General features: G+C 38.2%; 1 protein-coding gene across 2 annotated transcripts in view; it reads left to right on the top strand.

Annotated features, from left to right (window-relative positions):
* Positions 1 to 13,391, top strand: part of LOC145670989 (uncharacterized) — a 427,013-nt gene that overhangs the window by 165,312 nt on the left and 248,310 nt on the right. For both annotated transcript variants that reach the window (XM_081739620.1, XM_081739619.1), the window contains exon 2: positions 5,101 to 5,211. Coding sequence is in view for 1 of the 2 variants with exons in the window: in XM_081739619.1 (XP_081595745.1) it covers positions 5,101 to 5,211 (111 nt within the window). In the remaining variant the exon portion in view is untranslated. The remainder of the gene's footprint in view (positions 1 to 5,100; positions 5,212 to 13,391) is intronic.

Here is a 13,391-nt window from a genome sequence, read left to right as displayed (position 1 = left end):
ATCACTGTCACCGCGAAACAAGAAGATTATATTTTCAAAACCTTTTAAAGTTTTCTAATATCTTCCAGTAACAAGGGCGCCCATCCATGGGTGCAAGGTGGGGCCCTCGCCCGCCTAGAGGAAATCCTACTCCGGAATATAGAAAACCCAATAGAATTTTTACATTAGCTACAGCAAAATTTAAAATTATATTTGAAATGTCGCTTATACTTGCCTCCCCTTGGAAACCACAACATGGGCGCCTTTGTCCAGTAATGAAGAATACTTTTTTTTTATTCTTTGAGATTTTAAAGGCAAATAAGTAAGACCAAAATAACACGGAGGAATATTATAAGTCCTTTATAAATATTTTCTAACCTTCGCCTACAGAAAGAATTGTTATAAAGTAAGATCTAGTTTTAAGATGTTTATCTTTCTTTATAAGTAATAGCTGTAAAACTAATTCAGTGTAGCCGATTTAGTTAAAAAAAAAAGTCGCAAAATCTAGGGAATTCGGCTTTTCAAGGGAGTGAGGGGTGCACGGTGGCTCAGTGGCAGAGCGGTTTTCTCTGTGCGTGGGGAGCCTGGTTCGATCCAAGGCCAAGTAAGTTTATGGTGGACAACATCCGTGTCCATAGGTTTTCTCGGGGTACTCCCAATTCCTCCCATCTTCTCATTCCACCAATTCTTCCATCATCATTCACTTGCTTTAATCAATGTCTCCCTTAGCCTAAAGGGCATAACATGGGACGTCAAACTCAAGATTTTCCAATGGTGGGGAAACAACCATTTTTCCGATAGGCGTTCCTTTTTTTTTTTTTTTGTGTGTGTGTGTGATTTCTAAATGATAATTTGGCGACTTTTGTGCTATTTACTTTCCTGCTGTAACCTAGCATTCTTAGTTTCCAAGCAGTTTGATATTTTCTACTTGTACACATTCGTTTTCTTTTATGTTTTAACCACAAGAATCTACGAGGCGTTGAGCAAGTAGACAACTTGATTACCAATCCACAAACCCACTTCGTTTTCTGTTGCCTGCTGTTTCCTAATGGGAAAACGATTCAAATCGTCATTTTTTTTTTTTTTTTAGTTTGCAGAGCGTTCGTTTAGAAATGCTAGTATTAGGTTGTCATAAATAATATTTTTTGTCAGACATTTATTTTGCTCTCATTAAATAATAAAACTGAATTAATTTATTAGGTATTCTCCACTATTATCCTGGCAGCTTATCTATTCCTTCGTTGTAAAATGCAGAACGAAGTTTCCTTCTTAATTCATTAAGTAGATATTACCGTTTAAATGTAAGTTGATGTCTCGGTCTGATCGCCATATTGAATCCAAGTTGGCGGATTTTCCCAAAGTAGGTGAAGGTGGGAATTTTCAGGATGTGTTCTTGAAAGCATACTGAACATAACCCAATTGATTTCGCTTTGTTATTATTTTTGTCCAGGTTTTGCTGAAAAATCTGTCTAAATGCATTGGACTAATTTGTTTGCTCTTCAGGATTGACGGTTTTTCGTTCAAAAAGTTTTGTAAGAAGAAGAAAAGGTGATAGTCTGTCGGGGCAAGGTTCCAGAAGTAAGGTGGTTGTGATAAAGCAGATCATACAAGTTCAAGATTTTTTTTTTTTTTTTTTTTTTTGTGCTTGAGTCATCTTTGCTATATGTGGTCGTATAAAAGAATGGCATTTTTGTGATTGACGAGTGCTGGACCCTCTTCATGGAATTTCTTTTCCACTCTCTGGAGCTGCTGAATGTATATATAAGCAGTAACAGTTAAATTTGACTTCAACAATTCGTGATGAGTTATACCTTGACAGTTCCACTATACACACAATAAAAACTTTTTTTTTCATAGATGTTTGCTTCTTAGTCCTTACCAAGCCATTCTTTTTTTTGCGAATGATATTGTCATAGCTAACCCAGTTTTTATTGCCTGTAATAATTCTGTCTAAAAAAAAGCTCGATTTTTACCCGTGAAAGCAAATTTGTGACAACATGCGGTCTTCTTCATTCCGTTCACTGAGATTATAAGTACCCATATTCCTAATTTGTTGACGTTCCTTAATTTCTCCAAATGACAGCAATTAGTTGATTGTGATGTATTTAACATTTCCGTTATATTTCTTGTGGATTTTGTTCCAATATCGCACTTAAAAGGTTGTTGTCAAGATCGGAAGGACGTCTTGCCTTCGGTTCGTCTTGCACAATTATTAACACTTTCTTATCCTGAAAAGGAAAAGGTGATAGCCTGTTAGTCATTTTCGGTAACAGAGAAATGAAATTATTTTTAAATGGCGTTTACATATTTTAAATATTGCCATTTATGCTTAATTAATACTTAAAATTGCCTCTACACGCATCGTCATATCATTAATACAATTCGTTGAGCATCTAGCACAGGATTCTGAAACATACGAGGGTGATTCAGGAAGTAATGCCTTCAAGGTGATACCTTTATTAGTGTTTGACAGATAACACCGATACAAGTATCAGTGGAAAACTTGCAATGTCAGCTACAAATAGTGGCATCATTTTTCATCATTACGGGCAACACGCGCCAACGTCAAACAAGGTTTTTCATGCCTTCGGCGAAGAATTGCGGTGGCTGCTGGCTACACCATTGCCGAACTGTGCTTCCACCTTTGACAGCCCGCTGTTTCAACCTGACGTCACCACTGAATGCCTTGGATTGCTCCATTACTCTGGAACGAGAAGAGGTAGGAAGGTAAAACAAGTGACATTCTATAGCTTAAACATCAGTGCATTAATGATAAACAGTTCAGAATGTTTGTAGTACTATTGGGCAATTAGTGGGCTTGGGGACATTACTTTCTGAATCACCCTGGTGGATGTTTAGATAGAGCGTATACCTGTACTTGTTTCTAGATATAAGTCAATTCCGGTAGGTCTCAATTTACGAGCTACGGAGCTATTTAAAATTTATTTTTTCGTTGTTTTCGACACTACTTAATACAAATACTGAAGAATTCCGATTTATATTGAACTGTATTAGAAACACTAGAAACCCTACAGTCTCTGGAGAATGATACTACAACAGATGTGTCTACTATTTGAACAGTAGTGAGCCTGAAGTTGTAGATTGGAATTGCCGTGCGTGAATGCTGTCAAATGGCGGCTAAATTAAACCGTTTCTAAGAAGAGAATGTTATAGCTCTTTTCGGTACTTATTTTTCCTAGCATAGTGAACAGTGACTGGAGAATAGTATCATGCTCAGTCCTCAGGGTGACAAACTTACTAGGAATACAATGGTAACCTACTGCATAAACCAGGACTCCGTGACGAAACTCTTGGCCACGAAAAAGTATCAGAAAGAGGACTCCGAAGAAAGTGATTCCCCAATGCTACAGGGGCTCTATTGATTTGCATTCCAATAAAATCCACTAACTTATGATAATGAATTCTACTCGATCACCGATTCAACTCGGCACTTACAACTGTGAATATAGCCATTCGTAAGTGGTTTCGATTGAGGTGCGTCCGTAAATGGTTGCGTACACCATCAGCTGCAGAGCGGAAAACAAACTGCTAAAAACTTCTCGAAAAGCACCTACAGAGGTTCAAATGGCAGACAGTTCATGCAATGTTTGAAGCACTGTTATAACTATACCAATTATTACTCTAGCTTTGTTTGACAGTGCCGCAGTTTTTTTTTAACGTGGGTTTAAGATTGCTACGGTATTCAGTTATGCGGGAAAATTGCTGATATGTAATGTTGGTCCTCAATAAAAAGAAACGTCGAAGTAAATACAAAATACTTCCAGGAATTGATTATGATATCCATTTATTGGATTCACATCTCACAATTATTCGGTGCGGATCTCAACTTTGTGAGGATTCATGTAGAGTAGGCTTCAAGTCATGCCACTGAACATATCTGCACTTTCATCATGAAATAGAACCAAGGGCGCCCATCAGGGGGGCAAAGTGGGGGCAATTGCCCCACCCCCTTTTTGAGAAAATTGTGCTTCGGAAGATCGAAAACCCAATTGATATTTTAGAATAGTTACCGCAAAATTTGAGACTACATTTGAAATATCGCTTATACTTGCCCCCCCTTGGAAACCACAACATGGGCGCCCTTGAATAGAAAGGAAACTAAGATTTCGTATCAGTCCTTCAAGATCCCTAATGACAGCTCAATGAATTTGTATGTTGAAAAGCCGTCTCCAACATTGACGTCGGCGCACTCTTGCTGACTTCTGGGGAGTTTGTAGAGAGGAATTAGATCGAATTCCTTTGGTCGTGTTTTTCTGGAAGTTGGTCCAATGGAATCTTCAATTTTAGACGATAATGCAAACTGCTGGGGTTCCAGTAGGATACCATTGGAGAAACAAAAATGAAAGTACTACAGATATTAGTTGTTTGCCCGAGTTCTGATGCACGAACAGTGTTTCTTCCAGACATGTTTTTTGGGGCGCACTGCCCCCCGGAGCTCTGAGAGTGCCTCCCCAGAGGACACCAAAATAATACGTCTATAATATAATAATAAATAGAATAGTGCCAGCAGTGTCCCCCCAGAATATTAAGAATGACCCCCCGGAACATTTTTTCTGAAGGAACGACTGTGCACGAGACCATGCATACTGTGAGAACAAGAGATGCAGTTGGACATGTGCTTAAGATCGGTATTTTAATGATGTCGTAACCTTCTTGCTCGCTGCGAGATGGTGAATTGGAGTTTCAAGTACAAGCAGTGGCGTATTTAGGGGGGGGGGCTTCCGGGCTTAAGCCTCCCCGAAATCTTACTTACTATAGGAAAGTATGTGAAATATCTTGCAGAATTTTCACATTTTCAGGCAAAGTTTCCCCCCGAAAGTTAGCAAAGCCCCTCCCGAAACAAAATCGTAAATACGCCACTGAGTACAAGTATCAGGAAAAGGAAAAATACTCGCATAATTCAAGGTTCTTCATACATGGCAGAAAACAGTTTCATCTGAATATAGTACTCACTTAACGGCCTCTATAAAACAAAGCGTTTATAGGTTAAGTTTCCAATTTGTTTATGTTATTAATTTTTGTTACATGAAACAGATAGTATCTTGACATAATAAATGTCTACTCACGTAATTAATGAGCTTTATTTTTGAATTATTTCAGGAAAGGCCCACCAGATCCCACTTGTAAACTACGAAAATGTGGCGAGGATACAACGGAACGAGGCCGACGACCATATTTAGTTTCCAGGAAAAATTCTTACGATTTTAAGAGGTATGTTTATTGGATAGCATCAGTGCCGTGCCGTAGAAAATCAGCGCCCGGGGCGAGAGTATACGCCGCCGCCCCCGTACATATGAGTGAGGTCGACAGACCAGCCGCGAAGCGCCACAATTATTTGGCGAAGCGTAATAAAATTAACAGAAATAAACCCTGCTTTTCCTTTATTTTGAACATTTTTATTACTTTTTTCCTTCCTATATATATATTTTCCTAACATGAGTAACATCAAACAACCACTTCCTAAAGCAGGAAGAGGATTTCCCCCTCTTTTTTCTTTCTTTCTTTTCTTATCTTTTTCCTCCCGAATTTTTCGCCCCCTTGCTTTGGCGCCCGGGGCCGTCATCCCGCTCCCACGTCCACGGCACGGCACTGGATAGCATGAGTACAAGGGAAATGCAGAGAGAATATGGAGCTTATTGTTATCTTTAAAATTCTGTTACATCTAGAATCCTGCAATTTTTGGCATTATCAATAAAAGCCATTCGCTTAACCCTTATCCGGGCAACCGGGGCCTCCCAGGCCCAGTAGCTTCATTTTTGTAAAATTTCTCAATAACCATACATATTTCGAAGACATAAAATACTGAATTCTTTTATCTTTCGTCGAAGTTAAAATCATGAACATATCGAGTTGGTAAAGCTAATGTTTTTTTTTTTTTTTTTTTTAATTTGAAAATCTTTTCCTGACGTAACCGGGCAACCGGGGCCTAGGAGGCCCCGTATAACTTTAGTGAAATTCCTGTCAAATATTAGATCAAATTGTCACATATTATATATTGAACACGTGACTATTGTAACCTTTAGTCGGAACAGTATGCGGCAACAGACATTGAATTTTGAGTGTTCTGCACTTAAAATATATACTGGGCCTGACAGGCCCCGGTTGCCCGTTTACGTTACAAAAATGTCTGGACCGGATTTGCTATTCTGCTTGGCGGCTTACAAAAGCGTGACACGAAGTTTTGCTACTTGTCAAAAAATATATACCGGTACATTCTAGACTAGTCGGAACAGTATGCGGCAACAGACATTGAATTTTGAGTGTTCTGCACTTAAAATATATACTGGGCCTCACAGGCCCCGGTTGCCCGTTTACGTTACAAAAATGTCTTGCCCGGATAAGGGTTAAATTGTTTCTTACTTAGATCTACCTATATAAATAAAAACGAAAGTGATTATGTCACTTAATAACTCTTGAACCACCTGACCGATATCGATCAAATTTTCAACATAGAAGAGTTTCGGGCCTAGGATCGTTTTTCTTTGACAGTGCAACTTAGGGAAGGGGAGGGGATATACGTATATATATGAATGATCGAAAATGGCCGATATTAGTGTCGAATCCATAGTTTTGGAGGTCGCTGAGATGAACAGTGACACTTCCGATGCCGTTTAAATCCAAATTCAACCCCGCAACTTGGGGAAGCGGGAGATATATATAAAAATGATTGAAAATTACCGATATTTGAGAGCGCTTCACTAATAATAAAATGTGACTGACTAACGGAACATATTACGATTTTTTTTTTTTTTTAATTTTAACCCGGCAAAGTGTCTAATCGACGCTAGTTAAAGTTAAACGCTTCCTTTCAGTAGTGAGGCTTTATGTGATGTTAACCTACAGTCTGAGTTGGAATCCGAACCACTGAAATACATTCAAATTTTAATGCTCTCCCACCGGAAATCAAACCAGGGATCACGTGCACGAAAGGTGCGCGAGGCTAATCACTAGACCAACAAGTAGAACTAGATTATTCGCTTAAATACTTCTTTATTAGGATCATACAGATGGGACTATAATACTGTAATGTCAGTACGACCGTCCGTTCGTAGGATAACTCTAGAACGGGAGCAAATTTTTAAATTATTTTGTCGCCATAGATAACTAGAGGAATTTTCTCGTCCTAGTTCATTATTGGGGTCAATACGTTGACATTTTAACACATAACGACAACTTACGTTGGTCCGTTAGTTCACACGGTAATTTCAATAAAAGCGAATTTTAGATTTTTTTTCCGCTATAGATAACTAAAGGAATTTTCCTGTGCCAGTTTGTTAGCAGGCTCAATCCGTTAACATTTTAACGCATAACGATGACTCACGTTGATCCGTTAGTCAAAAGTAACTCTTGAATAAAAGCGAATTTTTGACTTTTTTCACCATAAATAACTAGAGCAATTTTTCCGCTCAGTTTTTTAGTGGGCTCAATCCGTTAACACTTTAACGCATAACGATGACTCACGTTGGTCCGTTAGTCAAAAGTAACTCTTGAATAAAAGCGAATTTTTAAGTTTTTTCACCATAAATAACTAGAGCAATTTTTCCGCTCAGTTTGTTAGTGGGCTCAATCCGTTAAGATTTTAACGCATAACGATGACTCACGTTGGGTCATTAGTCTCCACGATAACTCTTGAGTAAACGTGATTTTTATAAATTCTGTCTTTGTTATATAATCTATATATAGCTACAATAGAGTGATTATCTCGGCGAAGATCGCTTAATGGTGACCATGGTGTACATCCTTAACACCTTAATGGGTAATGGTTGACTTTCATCCGTCCGTTAGCTCAGACGATAATTCTTGAACGAAAGCTATTTTTTGAAATCTGTTTTTATCAAATAAAGCATAGCTAGAGTGACTTTATTAATGGTGTAAATCCGATAACATCTTACCGCATAATGGCAACTTACATTTAACCGTTACTTCTCATGGTAATTCTTGAGCGAATGTAGGTTTTGAATTCTGTTTCTTTTTCTGGCAATAGAGCGATTATCACGGCAAATTCGTTAATGGAGTCAAATTCGTTATTTCATGGGTAACGGTGATTCTAACGATAGCTATCCATATCTTATTTTCCATTATTGAAACAAAGGTAGTAAAAATTACATATCTCACCGTTAGATGGTAGCAAACATCCTCCAACGGATGATATTTACCGGGCGAAATTGAAACTTCCAGTGCATGATCCTTTTTACTGCCTACTATGCGCTTATATATATGTGATGATTCTTCATAGGGGTTTAAACTTCAATCAGTTATAATTCTGAAATCTATTTTTGGTTTATATGCCAGATACACCACATACAGATTTGGTTTATATGCCATTATACTGCAAAACACTTCAACACTTATGTAGTGAATACTTGCGGAGTTGACCACATGCGGCGCCACCGGTCAGTGTTTTTTTCTTACATTTACTGAGTGTTTTGTTTATGCTTAGTATTATTGAATGTACCATGTTATGTTGTTATTTAGATCTTTTTTTTCTTTCTTTGTAATGATGACAAGGGTTAGGTGGCAGAGCAACCTCTGGCTGAACCTCGCCCGCTGAAATAAAGAGCAATTCAATTCAATTCGTTGAAAATGGAGACTTTCACTGGTGCAGAAAGAGCTAAGTGTGTGTTTTGGTTTGAAGAAACGAAGTCAGCAACGAGTGTACAGCGTAAGTTTCGCACACAAGCAAGGAACCACCCAGCAGACGAACAGTGTATAAATGGCAACAGACATTTGTTGAAACAGGTTGTTCTGTGCGACACACAAAGGCTCTAGGGCAGTCACTCGTGTCTGACGATGTCATGGAAGCAGTTAGGGAGAGTTTTGTCCGCAGTTCTCGAAAATCTACACGACGTGCATCACAAGAAACTGGTAACCTTCAGACCACTATTTGGCGTGTATTCCGTAGACGTTTGTCAATGAAGCCATACAGACTATCCTTGGTTCAAGCACTGAGTGAAGCGAATAAACATACCCGACATGAATTCTGTGTTACCATATTGGATCGCATTTGTGGTGATGAGTCATTCATGAACAATTTGGTATTCAGTGGCAAATCAACTTTTCACTTTTCCAGCCGAGTCAACACACACAATTGTCGTATCTGGGGCACGGAAAATCCACATGCGCACGTGGAACTGGTTCGTGACAACCTTAAAGTGAACATGTTTTGCGCTCTTTCCAGAGCAAAGGTATGGACCATTCTTCTTTGCTGAGAGCACCAATACCGGCATGGCATGTCTTGATATGCTCCAGAACTTTCTTGTTCCACAGTTAGATGAAGATGACTACGATGGCCGCATATGGTGGCAACAAGATGGCGCTCCGTTGCACTACCTGATAGACGTAAGGAAATTTCTTGATCAACGTTTCCCAGATAAGTGGATAGGTCGTGGTGGACCAATTGTCTGGCTGGCACAGTCTCCAGGTTAGACACCACTTGACTTCTTTCTGTGGGAGTTTATGAAAGATAAGGTGTACACTAGGGATGGCCGGATCCGGATCTGGCCGGATCCGAAGATCCGGATCTGATTGGGTCCGGATCCTTTGCATCTGGATCTCGGATCTGGGTCCGGATCTCGGATCTGGATCCGGATCTCGAATCTCGGATCTGGGTCCGGATCTCGGATTTCGGATCTGGTTCCGGATTTCGGATCTGGATCCGGATCTCAAATCTCGGATCTAGATCCGGATCTCGGATCTGGGTTCGAAATTCGAATCTGCATCCGAAATCCGCATCTCGATCTTGATTCTTATCCAAACCCACATCCCACCCAAATTGTGATAAACTTAAACATCAAAAATTCGCCGAAAGTAATTTCACGAAGTCCTGACAGTGAAGAAGAAAACAGAAAATTAAGACGAATATTAACAAGTCTATTTGTCTCCTTCATTCTACACTAAAGATCAAATGCTTGCCTTACTAAAAAATAATCTGATTTGACCCGGATGAGAGTTCGAATGTCGAATCTAGGTCCACCCGGTTGCAGGACCGAGATGAAATACACACATATTTATATTTGAAACCGGAATACAAAACTCGAATATTTAAAATTCCTCAATACACCTATTTCATTGACAGTTAAGAAAACAAACAGTTAAGACAAGTATTGACTAGTTTTTACGTATATTTATCTTGCTCAGTCTGCTCAAAATATCAAATGTATACCTTACAATTAGATTTAATAATGATTTAGTAAATCACAATATGAGCACCAAGAATAAACCATGAATTTTGGTGCCCCTTATCTAGATTTGAAATTTCGGATTCATACATAGAATCAGGCTGAAAGATAAATATTTGAGATCCGGACACCGAAACAAGTGCTAGTACCAAGATCGTAGCCGTTTTACCTAGGTAATGCGAGCGGAAGGCACTTGCACTAATTCCGCATGTACCGGTACTTTGGGGAACACGAGAAACTAAAAACAGATAAATATTCTTTTATTTAGGGGCAAGTCGCGCTTTAACATGACTTTTCATGAGTGTTGTGTTCAAATACGAAAACTGTAATGGCGACTTGTTTGAAATAAATGCCTTTTCTTTTTTTGCAATAAAGTTAGGTACTTTCACATTGAATAAAAATTAGCAAAGCACATTTCATTGATTAGAGTGCTGGTTCTTATGGAAGCTTTCATACTGAACCGAAGATTTCCTCATGTGGGTATCGGATTGCCACAATTCACCTTGCTGAAAGACGTGGTTTATTAGGAGGTCGGCCAAGATTCTTTTGGACTTAGCCTGTAGACTGCTTCTGGTCTCAATTATTCCCATATAACAAGACTAACCATATATAAAGTTGGTTCGAAATGATTTAAAATATCACTAATTGACCTTAAGGGGATAATCGCGATTTAAATATTCGTAAATCAGAAGAGATGTAAAAGTTAAGCGTTAAAATAAATCCGATAATTTCTAATGCAACCTAATGATAGCAATAAAATTCCTTATGTAACATTTTCAAAGCTAAGATTAACAGTTTGTTCCTGAAGAGGGTTTATGACAACATAAAATATTATAAATCCAATTATCATAAGTAGTACCTCTGACAGCCCCGCATTTCACCATCACCCTTCATCCTGACAAGTGGGCAATTCACTTACCCACAATGACTTTCCAGGCATTTCAGTGACATCAATATTTCAGTTTGGGTTTGGGATCATGCTTCGGTGTACCTTGACTATCACCATCAGCAGCTATTAGAGAATCAGAACTTATTTCTGTATTAGACGATGTGGGTAACTATAGCTTTTCGTCTATAGAAGACAGAGAGCGTGCCTTCGGTGCCCGTGGTCATGAGTTCAATTCCCGGAGAGGCACTCAACAATTTCGATGTTGACCCAGCATCGTGAGGACAATTGGGGAGTTATCTTAAGTAAGAGGTAGCGGACTCCAGTCTAGAAAGCCGGCATTAGGGACTTCGGGTGTCGATGCGTTGACTACACATCCCCACTTTCAACGTAAGCCCGCTGGTAGGAACCAAAGGACTGTCGAGAATTTAGTTTGTTTTAATTATCATAAATGCCTTCTTTATTATTAAATTTTATCCAATATTTTCTTTTCAACTAGTTTGCGAAACTCAGATCTAGCTACTTGTTTTCTTTTTAATTCATGTTCATAGTTAGCATAACTAATCACTAAGGAAAAACAATCTTTTCAATAAAATTCGCCTCGCGTCTTTAGTAGCTCTAAGTTTAGTTATTTTTAGTTTTTTTTTTTTTTTTTTTTTTTTTTAAAGTTGAAGGGCGGTTTATCATTTTCCCCTCGCTTTCCCTATTCTTTTTTCTAGTTTTACCCATGTTTCTTTGCACGGACATTGCGCCTATACGCACGTGCTTAGTGTGTTCGTTTACAAAAGCGGGCCATTTTCCTGCCACTATAGAAAGTAAGAGTGCACTGTATCAGAGAAATATATATATGACGAAGTCATAATTACTCAGTTTTTGCATCGTACATAGTTTCCTCATCCTTATTAATCTCTTCACCCCCGCTTCCTGAATTCCAGTTCTAGTATTCTTTCTTGATGGGGGACTGATGTCTCATGTAGGCTTATTAACTATAACATCAGCAATAAAGAAAGTGCGGTTTAATTTGCACTAATTTTAAAACATTACGTTAATTAAATAATAATAATAATACGGAGCCAGCTCAGGCTACTTGTTAGGATTCTTGCTTCGCAATTGGATAATACCGGGTTCGAATTCGGAGACCAGCCATCCTGACTGAGGATTTTTCAGGGTTGTTCCTCAGTTATACTGGGCAAATGCTAGGTTAGTACCTTGATCTAAGGCTCTGGAGACCTTCCTTTCACTCCTTTTCCAATGTTTTCATCTGCTGATTACTACAGTGTAAAGTGACCTCTGAGGATGTATATGGTAGCTTATAGTAAATAAACAATAACGACGTAATATATCTTCACTAAACGTGTGGGTTAATTTAACTATAGCCTTACAGTCCCAATAGATAGCTAAAGTTTTAATATCAATTTCCTGACTTTTAAATACTATTTTCATATTGTTTCAGCTTTCAGTTTTCTCATGTATGTTCCCACCGAGAATTGAACCTGAGATCACATGAACAAATGCGAATATGTTAAATATTTTTGAACACTTTAATATACAAAACACAAAACGCTTCAATGATACGATGCATGGATATGTTTTGGTTACGTCCTGCAATGTATGATTAAAGAAACCAGGAGGGTAAAGAAAAAATAACAGAAATCTCTTTTATATTTACTCCTTCAACAAACTCCCGACCTCAGAAGGGCAAGCCATAAGTCAGGTAATAAAGTCATACAACGAACACAACCATATCGCTCTCCTGAAATTCTCGTGTGTATGTTTAAAAATCTACTGTTGTTCCACGCCAACCAGTCTATATTTTTTGTTGTATATACCTTCGAAGTGAAAGATATTCATTATTACATTTGTTGGTGGTTGGACCCGTGAGTCAGAAACTACTATTAATAAAGAGTTTGTTTTGTCTATTATCCCTGCGATTAGAAGGGCCTTATCTAAAAGATATTTCATTTGTATATGAGAAAAGAAGAAAGTTTATTTTCTAAGAATAAAATAAATATTTTCAATGTGAAGCTAACATTAAGTTTCGAAGAGGAGCTAAACAGAAGAATATGTTACCATTTACATCAGTTTTCAGACAGTTCACTATACTCTGAAATGGGAAGAAATCAAACTTGGAAACATTTTACTAAAAAGACTTCGACAGAAAGTGCAACATGTAAATATTGCAAGGTTAAAATAAAATAAAGAACAAAGGTAACACAAACGTGTTATGGAAACATTTAAAAGCACAGCAACCTACTATATCAGTGAATCTTAAAAAAGTTTTAACGAATTGTAGATATTCAATTTTATCATCACAATTTCAGATGTAG

Source organism: Thermobia domestica, chromosome 15 (assembly GCF_964235325.1).
Source record: "Thermobia domestica chromosome 15, izTheDome1.hap1.1, whole genome shotgun sequence".
NCBI classification, from domain to species: domain Eukaryota; kingdom Metazoa; phylum Arthropoda; class Insecta; order Zygentoma; family Lepismatidae; genus Thermobia; species Thermobia domestica.
The sequence above is the reverse complement of the archived record's forward strand: the minus strand, read 5'-3'. Positions and strand labels throughout refer to the sequence as shown.